We start from the raw sequence: 11,711 nt of genomic DNA, 5'->3' as shown, positions 1-11,711 counted from the left end.
GGCAAGCTTATGGCACGCCGACTGCCTGACTGGCTTACAACAACCTAACACACACACACACACCCAAGACCTCAACTCAAGAGGCTAAGAGCTCAGCTAAAAGCCGTAACATCAACGGTACATTAAATGTAAGTCAGACGTTGGACAAAGAAGACGTTCAAACGAAAACGAAGCGGATTAAAAACCAAAACCTAAAAAAAAAACAGAGAAACAGAGAAACGAATTTAACTCTAAACTATTCGAACGGACTAACGCGTAGCAAATGAAACTGAATTCAGGAAAAACAAAAACGCAAAAACTAGTGTGAAACGAAATTAGAACGCCAGAGGTGTTTGAGAAAAGAAGAAGAAGAAGAAAAAAAGAAAATCTCTAGAAGAAGAAGAAGGAAAATTTGCCAAGAAAAAAAAAAAGGAAAAGTGAAGTGCCAAGGAAAATATGTGGAAATTTCAAATCATTTATTTGTTAATAATTTTAAGTTTTCTCAATTCGATTGAATCGAAAAGTGATGAAGTGAACGATGAGTTATCCAAAGAATCCCAAAATGTGACGGATAGTGTCCGGCTGGCAAGGGGTTTGAAATATCCACCTAGAAATGTCCATGGCCCTATTTTCAGCTGGAGGCGAAGACAGCCTATACATATCCGATCCAGGGCAGATCATTTCCCCTTGAGACCCCAACTGAGAAGGGTCCATAACGGGGTGCTGCCGGCCAACCAGCAAAGATTTGGTTTTGAGAATTTAAAATCCTCCAAATATGTTAATGGCAAGGGGGCCTTGCCTTTTGGGGCAGGGTTAAAGGGTTCCTCTTCGTTGAAGCAACAATTGTTGGGAGTGCATCCGAATGGTTTACATGTCCCAGCCTTGTCCCAGCAATATGTGCAAAATTTCAAGGCCTCCCCAGCCTATAATGGTCAAGCGGTGGTGATACATCCCCCACCACCGGCAGCTGCAGGACCAGGCCAGCCAAGCGGAAATAAATTGCAAAAGCAGCAGCAGTCAACTCAGCAACAGCAGCAGAGTTTGGATAATTCCTATCCCAAATACATCAAACCCCAACAACAACAAAAACCCCAGCAACCACAACAACAACAACAACTCCAACACCAACAACCATTAAAATCCACTTCGCATGATCCCGCTATGCCATATCCTGATTTCAAACAATATCCCATACCCGACCAGCAGCAAATGCAGAAGTACAACGAACAGCATGACAAATATTTGCAACAACAAAAATATCTAACACCCAGAGACCCGGTGGCCTACTATCAGCAGCAGTATCACCAGCAACAGCCACAACCACAGCATTTATACCAACAACAGCAGGCACAGCAGCCACAGCAACATCAGTCTCAGCCTCCAACTTATTCAGTTCAACAACCTGCCTATTCGGCCGCACACAACAAACCAGTTCAACTGGCTGCAGGTTTGTCGGCACAACCTTCCATACCCATACATGAGCTAGGATCCTCCAACGCTCAAACAGGCCACTCACCAACAGCTGCCACAATTTCCGCCACCAACCAACAGCAGCAGCAACCACAGCAACATCCAATATCCTATGGCCATGGCCATGCTGCTGGTCCAGTGAAAATGTATTCCGTGTATGAGGAAAACGACATGACCGAATTGCACAACAATGACTATCAAACGGCCCAGTATGAGAGCTTGGAAAAGGAGGCCCAGGAGTATCTGAGATTTATGAATACCAATGATTACTTCTTGCCCAAACGGGATCCCAACTATAGACAGATTGATGAGGAAAACGATCGGAGGCAACAACAATACAGCTTGCAGAAGAAACAGCAGCAGCAGAGCTACTCCCCAATAGCTGCCGGTTCCTCGCAGTATCCCCAACAAACATATCACCCCCAACAACAGTATTCCGCCCCCAAAACGGAGCCAAGTCAACAAATCTATTACGGGCAACATCACCCAGATTCCTCAGTGGCTGCCTCCCATTCATCCTCTGCCCCTGCCTCCTCCTCCTCTTCATCCCAGTTCAAGGAACCCATACAGGTCTCCAAGCTTTTCTATCAAGATGAGACCCCCTCAAATGGAGGCGCTGCTGGGGCCTCAACGGTGGTAAGGACCAGCTATCAAACGGCCTATAATGCCAATCATTTTGGTAGTGCCGACAAGGGTATAGTCAAAAATTCCGCCACCTCCTCGTCGCCGGTGAGTGTCAACAATGTCTACAGTCAGGTGCGTCAATCAGCCCCCGTCAGCGGCAACAGCAATCGCACCCCTGAACCCATACGTTTTGAATTTACCGAACGTGATGCCATGGTAGGTGGTATTGCCTATACCCATGCTCCTCAGACCCATTATAAATATAAGGCAGTGGATACGCCAGTAACGCCGAGAATATCAGGAGTGGTTAACCCACAAGCAACAACAACCACAGCTTTACCTTCCACATTAAGATCTTCGGCGTATTTGGGCGAAATTAAACCCATCGTTGAGGTGGAAGATGATCCCGAGGATGAGGATGATATTATGCAGCAGGCTGGTTCGGTAAGTAGAGAGAGGAATGTTAGGGGAAGATCTACGTTATGGGGAGGCAAATAGAACCCCCCATTATGGAAGGCATTAAGAAAATTAGCTCTACACAGGACTTCGGAGTCCAGATCGATTTCATGTGTGAGAGCTAGAGTTGAGATTAATTTCTTGCACCAATACCGAAGTCTGACCTCAACTTCGGTATTTATACAAGAAATTGACCTTGACTCTGATTCTAAACCAGGAAATTAATTTCAACTACAAAACCCAGAGTAGAGCTATTTATTTTTTCTTTTCTAGAGTCTAGGGAAGCCCTAGGTTCCGTGTCTCCACCGTACGCACGTCCCTGGTTTTTCACTCTTCTGACATCTTTTGTACATTTCCGACTTTTACCGTATTGGTATTGATTTCGACTCCGACTGCATTTGATTGTACTGTCACTTGCTTTTAAATTGACTAAAAGACCTCGTTGAGCTAAACTTTTCACTGCTCCCATGCACAATTAGCTAACCTCTATTTTAGCCAAAAAGTTCGGCTTAAATTCTCCTATCTCTCAAAAAGTTTAAAAATTTACAATTTTTACAAGATATTCTTCAACACGGTACGGATCCAAAATCTCAAATTATAATCCATGCAGTTGAAATTCAAATAACTGGAATTTTGGCCTATATGGGGGCCAGGGTCAGACTCTGAAGAGAGTTTGTGGCCTCCACACCAGACACTCACGAATATCACAAATTTCAATATTTCCTGAAAAACAAAAATAAGTAACTTCCTGTGGAATATCATTGTTTGGGGCCTAAGCCTACAGTTAATAATTCTTGAGAGGACTTATTTCACACATAATTTTAAAACATTGCAGGGTGAGATAAAAAAAAAAACTGCAACGAAGTCAAACGTCGTAATTTTTACATTTTTTTAAATTTTTTTGAACAAAAGCAAAAAACGTTGGAAATAGCATCAAATTTTAGAATAAGATTAGATTTGTTCGAATTGGTCACCTTTGTCACGAATTATGGCCTTCAAACGGCCAATGAAACCGTCACACGCTGCCCGAATGTTGCTCTGCGGTATTTTAGCCCATTCCCGCCAAGGTAAGGTGATAGACACTTTGGTATTTTTTAGGGTTTCTCAAAATACCCCAGATATAGTCCAATGGATTGGTATCCGGAGATTTTGGTGGCCATTGTGCGCTGGAAATTAAGCGAGGAACCTCATTTTGTAACCATTCTTGGGTGGCGCGTACTGTGTGCAAAAGGTGCTGAGTCCTGTTGGAATATCCAAGGCCTGCGGCCAAAATGTTTGCTTGCCCAAGGCTTTAATACACCCTCCCGAATATTTTCCCGATAATATTCGGCATTTATTCTGATGCCACGGTCGGTTAATACGAGCGGAGAGCTACCATCGGCTGTTATGGCGGCCCACACCATCACCATGGTCGGCGCTTGTGTTCTGGTGGCCAACCGAAGGTGCACATTTTCAGCTGACCTCTTTGGCAAGTAAACACGATCATTTTGTTGTTGTTGTTTACAAACTGCTGGACAACGAATGTTTTCTCATCGGAGAAAACCAAATTCGGCAGTTCACCACTTTCGGCCAAGCGCAGCAACTCTTTAGCTCTTTTGAGTGTATTTTCTTTCTGTTGCTATGTAAGTTCTTGCACTTTTTGGAATTTCAATGGCCTTATGCCCGAGCTTATTTTTCAATATTTGCCGAATGGAATATTGGGATATGTTCAGCTCACGAGCCATTTTTCGGCCACTGCGACACGGGTTTCGATCAAGTCGCTTTTTTACTTTTCGAACCATTTCTTCTGAAGTTGCTCTTTTCTTCCGTCCACTTCCTTGACGTCGGGCTACGCTACCAGTATCACGTAATCGGTAACGAGCGATGGTACGAGACACAAAAGATGTATTCACATTTAAATGCTGGAGTGCTCTAACGATAGCCACTTGGTTGGTGGTTTTCCAGCCAAATATAAAGAAATCACATTATCCCGCTTGAATTCCATCCCGAATAACTTTTTTTCTGGAAAATTCTCACCAAAACGCTTTTGTACCCTTTTAAACAATATAATAAGCTGTCACTGGAATAATTTTAATAGCTGTCGGACGAGTGGTTTTGTGTTGGTAGAAATATTGGGATGTGCGAAATTTGAAGATAATCGGATTCTTATTTCACATTTTTTAGGAGTTATAATTATTCAAAATGTTGACCCTTTGTGGGGGGAGGTACTTGGAGGAGGCCAATATTTTTCATTGTTACACCTGACCTAGCACCGACGAAAATTTTGGGATTTGCTAAACCATTATTTCGATTAGGCACGTTTTGGCCATATCATATGATATATTGGTTCTCTAGCGATATGTAACTCTGACCTTTAATTCACCAAGAACAACAACAAATTTAAAATATTTTTGCAAAAAATGGATGTAGACAATTTCTTGCAGGGCGTTTTTTTTTTTTTTTTTCATCCATAAAAAATCCAGATTGAGGATCATTCAGTAGGAAACTTTAAAAATTTCGAAAAACAGAGGATACTCCTATATGGGCATATAATGAGGATATCTTCGAAATTTTGTGTTAGTTTTGCGAATTTTCTAAAATCCCACCTTATTACATCCAAAACTCGACCTGATTCAAAAATTCAAGGTTTAAAATGTTGTGGATGGCTCAAGAATAATGTTATATTGTTCTCTTCATTTTATTACTCGTCATTCATGAAGATGGGCTACATGGTTCCACTTGTTTTGATACCTCTCCCATAAAAGATCAAAATTATCCAAAAATAAGTAAGAAAATATCAATTCCGGCTTTTAGTGCCCTAGACTGAATCACGTACAAAATTTCATTGATTCAGCTTGTATCGATCGGTAAACGACAATCTTGTACCTTTCGGTACTTTTCGTGGCCTTTATGTGCAAAAATACCACCTTACTTCATCCTAGACTAAAACCCATGCAAAATGTCAAGTTTGAGCTCTTATCGATGGGAAAATCGATGTTGTACCTTTTAGTACTTTTCGGTCCCTATGGATGGGATTTTTCAAAAATCCCAATATATTTCACGAAAAACAAAAACCTAAGGCAAATTTTATAAATTTCAGGTATAGGTGAATAGGAAAGAAATGGATATGGAATAGCAATGACATGGTAATTTCTACCTTTTCGTACTTATTGATCCCTTAAAGCAGGATTTCTTAGTAATGCCCCCATATTCCCTCATTTCTACGCCAAAAGTAACCCTCTTGAAAAAGTTTAACCTAAAACGTTAAACTTCCTGATCCAACCTCTAAAAATATTGTACAATTTCGTACCCTTGACTCTTTAAACCAAGGTGACTTAATTTAATATGTCAATGTTCTAGTTCTAACCTAAGGTTCATTAATAATGTTGTACCTTTTAGTACTTTTTATACCTATTATGTATGAAAAGCCAAAAATCCCAGTTGTCACCCTTTATCTAAAATTTCAAAGTATAGAACTTATTAGCAGCCCTATTGCTCAATGTTGTACCTTGTAGTACTTCTCGTATTTTTCGTACTCTTAAATTACAAATTTCGGAAAATCTTGCCTTATGCACGAATGAATCCACGCAAGATTTCTAATTTTTACTAAAAATGTTGTACCTTAGTACCATAGGTACTTTTCGTATTATGATTACTGTGCGTACTAGAAGAAAACAAATTTTCGAAAAAATCCGCCTTACAGGGTGCGATGAAAAAACTGCAACCAACTTCAGATTACTGTCATTTCTAAGCAACTCGTCCGACAGCTGTTAAACGTATTCCCGTGACAGCTCATTATATTGTTTACAAGCGTACAAAAGCATATTGGTGAGAATTTTCCAGAAAACAAGTTATTCCTGAGGGAATCCAAGCGGGATAGTGTGATTTATTTATATTTGGCTGGAAAACCACAAGTAGCTATTGTTAGAGCACTCCAGCATTTAAATTTGAATAAATCTTTTGCGTCTCGTACCATCGCCCGTTACCGTGATAATGGTAGAGTAGCGTAGCTCGATGTCAAGGAAGTGGACGGAAGAAAACAGCAACATCAGTAGAAATGGTTCGAAAAGTAAAGAAGCGCCTCAAGCGAAACCCGCGTCGCAGTGGCCGAAAAATGTCTCGTAAGCTGAACATATTGCAATATTCCATTCGGCAAATATTAAAAAAATGAGCTCGGGGCAAAGCCTTTGAAATTCCAAAATGTGCAAGAACTTAGACCGCAACAGCAATAAAATAGACTCAAAACGGCTAAAGAGTTGCTTCGCTTGGCCGAAAGTGGTGAACTGCCGAATTTGGTTTTCTTCGATGAGAAAACATTCGTTGCTCAGCAGTTTGTAAACAACAACAACAAAATGATCGTGTTTACTTGCCAAAGAGGTCAGCTGAAAATGTGCACCTTCGGTTGGCCACCAGAACTCAAACGCCGGTCATGGTGATGGTATTGGCCGCCATAATAGTCGATGGTCGCTCTCCGCTCACATTAATCGACCGTGGCATCAGAATAAATTCCGAATATTATCGCAAAAATATTCTGGAGTCATGGGCACGCAAACATTTTGGCCGCAGACCCTGGACTTTACAACAGTACTCAGCACCATTGCACGCGTCACCCGCACCACCCAAGAATGGTTACAAAATGAGCTTCCTCGCTCCAATGGCCACCAAATTCTCCGGATACCTATCCGTTGGACTATTGTGTCTGGAGTATTTTGGAAAGCAAGGTTGGCACTAAAAAATACCAAAGTGTCGATAACCTCAAGCAAGCGCTTTGCCGGAAATGGGCCAAAATACCGCAGAGCAACATTCGGGCAGCGTGTGATGGTTTCATTATCCGTTTGAAGGCCATAATTCGTGCCAAAGGTGACCAATTCGAACAAATCTCAACTTATTCTAAAATTTGATGCTATTTCCGACATTTTTGCTTTCGTTCGATATAATTAAAATTAAAACAAATAAAAAGCTGAATACTCTCCACCATTTGGTACAAATTTGGCAATTTTCAAAAAAAAAAAAAAATTGTTTAAAATTCTGTTAAAATCTTAAAAATACCGAATGTAGCCGTATATTAGGGTCTATACGACGACGTGGACCTGCATAGGCAAATTTTGTCACAAGCTGGTACAATATTCAAATGCGAATCTTGAAATAAACGGTGAATAATGTAGTTGAAATCATCAAAATATCGTGTATAGGGAGGTACCATTATATCGGAGCTGTGCGAAGACCTGGACCAGCATAGACAATTTTCTGTCACAGGCATCCATTACCAACGTCAAATACGATATCAAACAATTTCGGTGGGTATTGTTCCTAAACTCGTCAAAATACCGAATATAGGGAGGTACTGATATATGGGGCATTTTTCTGTCACAGACTGTGGTTCCCATAACCCTAAACAATTGAAACAATTCCGGTGAATAATGGCGCTAAAATCATCAAAATACCGAATATCGGCAGGTACCGTTATATGGGGGCTATACGAAAACCTACACCGACATGGCCTGTTTACGAACTTAACCTGCCTACTGGTAAACTATGCATGTATTTTTGGCCATCTATCTCAGCCTTATATCTCAATTCGGACAGGCGGACATCGCTAGATAGTCTTAGAATTCTACGCAGATTCAGTATATATATATATATATATATTTATATATACTTTGTAGGGCCTATTGTGAATATTTCGAGGAGTTACATACGGAATGACAAAGTTAATATAAATAGAATGGTGGAAAGCATAAAAATGTATTTGGGTCAGCTATGAGAATTCGGGATTATTACTTTCTTACTTATTTTTGAAAAATCTTGAACTTTTTTGGGGAGGTACCAAAAAGAGTGGGCTTATATTGCCTATCATCGACAGTGATTTAAGTTTGTTAAAAATATTTTGATGTGCCAAATTTCAACAATCCGACCAGCTTGCTAAATCGACTCGAACTGGCCCGGAAACGGGTTTTATCGTGATTTATGGAGCTTAAGAACTTTATCTCGAAGAGAAACTTTTAGACATCTGTAGCCATGTGGTTTTTTTAGAGGCATACATTTTACAAAAAAATAAAGAGTTGCAATCGACGGATATGGATTTTCCTGGGCGCTGATGTTTTGGTCAGTCACCACCCGAAAAAATCTTAAAACCGCAATGAAAGATTTTCCAATAGTTTTTCGCTCTCAAAAATAAATCGAATTTATTAAAAATTAATTCAACTTGTCCCGAAACTTGATTTTTAAAGTCCTATTCAGGTGGCCTCCTAAACTTGTATTCTACAGTTATTGTATAACCGAATCTTTTAAATTTAAAAAAGTATTTTAAATTTTCAAAATTTTCTTTTTCAATTTTTCCCCAGAACTTATATGGACGCCAACCGTTGCCAAACAAAAATGGCAATAAAGCCCCGGACACCAAAGGCAACAGCAGCGGCAGTTCCACGACAACGGAAGCTCCACCCAGTGAACAGAAAGACAACGAAGACTATTGCGAACGGATTTGTGCCATTGTCGAAGATGAGAATGAAGAAATTGTCTGCGGCTCCGATGGCTACATGTACACCAGTGAGGCCCAAATGGAATGCTATGCCTCGTGTTTGCGAATTGGTAAGTGGTCGTTATTTGTTTTTTTGTTGCTTACTTGCCAAAATGACACTGACCTCTGCTGGGGGGAATGCAAATGTAAGGGAAAAGTTGAAAAAATCTCTTGGTATGCAATTGGGTGTGTTTTGCGACGAGAAAGTGTTAATTTGTTTAATGAGATTTAAGCAACTTATTATTTGTGTTTGAACTTGAATTAAATTTCGAATTTTTTATTATTGCAGATATTACGATACAGGGGAAGGGTTCGTGTTCAGCGAGATAAATGAAGATGAGCGCGGCGACGTTTTGTAGATTTATTTATGCAGATGCCCAACAAAAAAAGATCAACGCATCTATTAAACTCAAATTAGTGAATTAAATAAATTAATTTATTTTAGTTTTTAATGTTTTATTTTAGTTTTAGAGATAAGATTTTATAACGAAAAAGAAATGCAAAATTTTCGATTCGATTAATTGATAAAGAAAAAGTATTTAAGATTAAAAATTAATTTATTAAAAAAAAAAAATTTCGTATTCTTTTATTTTATATCAAATATTTATATTTTTAGATAAAATTATTCTGAAAAGTCCCCGCTTTTATTATTAAAATACTTATTAAAATTCTGAGATTTTGTTGTTTGAAAAAATACAAATTTTAAAAAATCGACGTTCTATTACCTTTACCTTCCTAGGTCTACCTCTGGTAAGATTTATGCTTTTAAACAAGTAAAAAAGCTTTAAGTTCGGCCGGGCCGAATTTTGAATATCCTCAACCATTTGGAACGAATTTAGCAATTTTCAAAAAAAGTAAAAACCATTAAAAATTCTGTTAAAATCATCAAAATATCGAATATAGGGAGGTACCATCATATGGGGGCTATACCATAACGTGGACCTGCACGGACAATTTTCCGTCATAAGATGTAGTATCCATTACGAACTTCAAATGCCAAAATTGAAGCAATTCCGGTGAATAATACCGCTATAATCATCAAAATAGCGAATATCGGGAGGTATGGAGGCCATAAAAAGACGTGGACCTGCACAATCTTCTGTCATAGGCTCAAGTATCTATTACAAACTTCAAATACCAAATTTGAAACAATTTCGGTGAATAATGTCGCTAAAATCATCAAAATACCGAATATGGGGGGTACCGTTATATGAGGGCTATATAAAGACGTGGACCTACATGCCTCATATTTTGACATAGGATGTAGTATCCATTACGAACTTCAAATACCAAATTTGAAACGAAAGAAAATATTTTACTGCAGAGAAAGATAAAGGATGATTTTATTTTGCTCCAACTTTCAAAATTTCAAAAAAAAAAAATCTATTTCTCAGAAAGAGAAAGTATAATCCGATTCTGCTCAAATTTTGCAAATCCTAATATGCGAAAATAGACAATATCGCTCCACTCCATCGAATACCTTCCCCACAAACGGTCAAAATTTTGAATAATTACAACTTTTATTAAAAAATTAAGTAAGAGTCCGATTGTCCTCAAATTTCACGCATCCTTATATTTTTATCAACCCCAGGTCTGGTGCTAAGATGAAATATACCGGTCCGCCACTTAAGGTACCTCCTCCACAAAGGTCGAAATTTAAAAAAAATATGTATTCTGCACAGAAAGGGGAAGGATAATCGGACTTTGCTTCAATATTGCACGTCCTATTATTTGCGTCAGTGCGAAATTGGACAATATCGCTCCACTCCATCAAGTACCTCCCCCACAAAGGGTAAAAATTTTGAATAATTACAACATTTATAAAAAATGATGTAAGAGTCGATTGTCTTAAAATTTACACATCACAATAATTTTATCAACCCAAGGTCTGGTCTTAAGATGGAATATATCGGTCCACTTCTTCTGGTACCTCCCTCACCAAAAGGTCGAAATTTAAAGAAACCAGTAAAGAAAGTCTTAAAGTCGGGCGGGGACGATTTTATGATACCCTACACCACTTTGCTAATTTAGTTGAGCTTCACATAACAATTAAAAGTTTTTATGGGAGAATTCAATCATACAGGCAATGATTGTACTTTAAAGTTCAAAGGACTAAATATGCCGAAGCATTTGTATCTTTTAAATTCGGACTTGTATTGCCCATTTGGTGAAAAAATTAATTCAAAATCAGATAAAGATATATATGGGAGCTATATCCAAATCAGAACCGATCTCGATAAAATTTCGCAAAGATATTTCTGGCCATTATTTGATATATTTCCCTGAATATCGTTGTTACGGAGTGCATATTATGGCTGTGGGTAACCAATATAACAAATCGGATGAACAATATACATGGGAGCTATAGCTATATCTGAACCGATCTCCACAAAATTTGACATATTAGCTTCTAGACTCAATTCGGTCGTAAATGCCAAATTCCATCCCCTTTAGACAAGTATTAGACGTTTGGCGCACAATATAAGGTAAATCGGACAAAGTTATATATGGAAGCTATGTATATTCAAATCTGAACCGATCTCGATAAAATTTAGCAAAGGTATTTCTGAGCTGCATTTGATATATTTCCCCAAATATTTTTGTTACAGAGTGCATATTACGGCTGCGGAGGACAAAAATAACAAATCGGATGAACAATATATATGGGAGCTATAGCTACCAT

General features: G+C 38.8%; 1 protein-coding gene across 1 annotated transcript; it reads left to right on the top strand.

Annotated features, from left to right (window-relative positions):
* Window positions 1-1,096: 1,096 nt before the first annotated feature.
* LOC131807176 (mediator of RNA polymerase II transcription subunit 15-like) lies at window positions 1,097-9,621 on the top strand. The gene is made up of 3 exons (XM_059132200.1): window positions 1,097-2,517; window positions 8,853-9,099; window positions 9,318-9,621. Exons 1-3 carry the CDS (start codon window positions 1,141-1,143, stop codon window positions 9,356-9,358), a joined length of 1,665 nt encoding a protein of 554 aa, XP_058988183.1. The 5' UTR covers window positions 1,097-1,140; the 3' UTR covers window positions 9,359-9,621.
* The last annotated feature ends 2,090 nt before the right edge of the window (window positions 9,622-11,711 follow it).

This window comes from Musca domestica, unplaced genomic scaffold, assembly GCF_030504385.1.
Source record: "Musca domestica strain aabys unplaced genomic scaffold, Musca_domestica.polishedcontigs.V.1.1 115, whole genome shotgun sequence".
NCBI classification, from domain to species: Eukaryota; Metazoa; Arthropoda; class Insecta; order Diptera; family Muscidae; genus Musca; species Musca domestica.
This window is presented reverse-complemented; position numbering and strand designations above follow the sequence as displayed.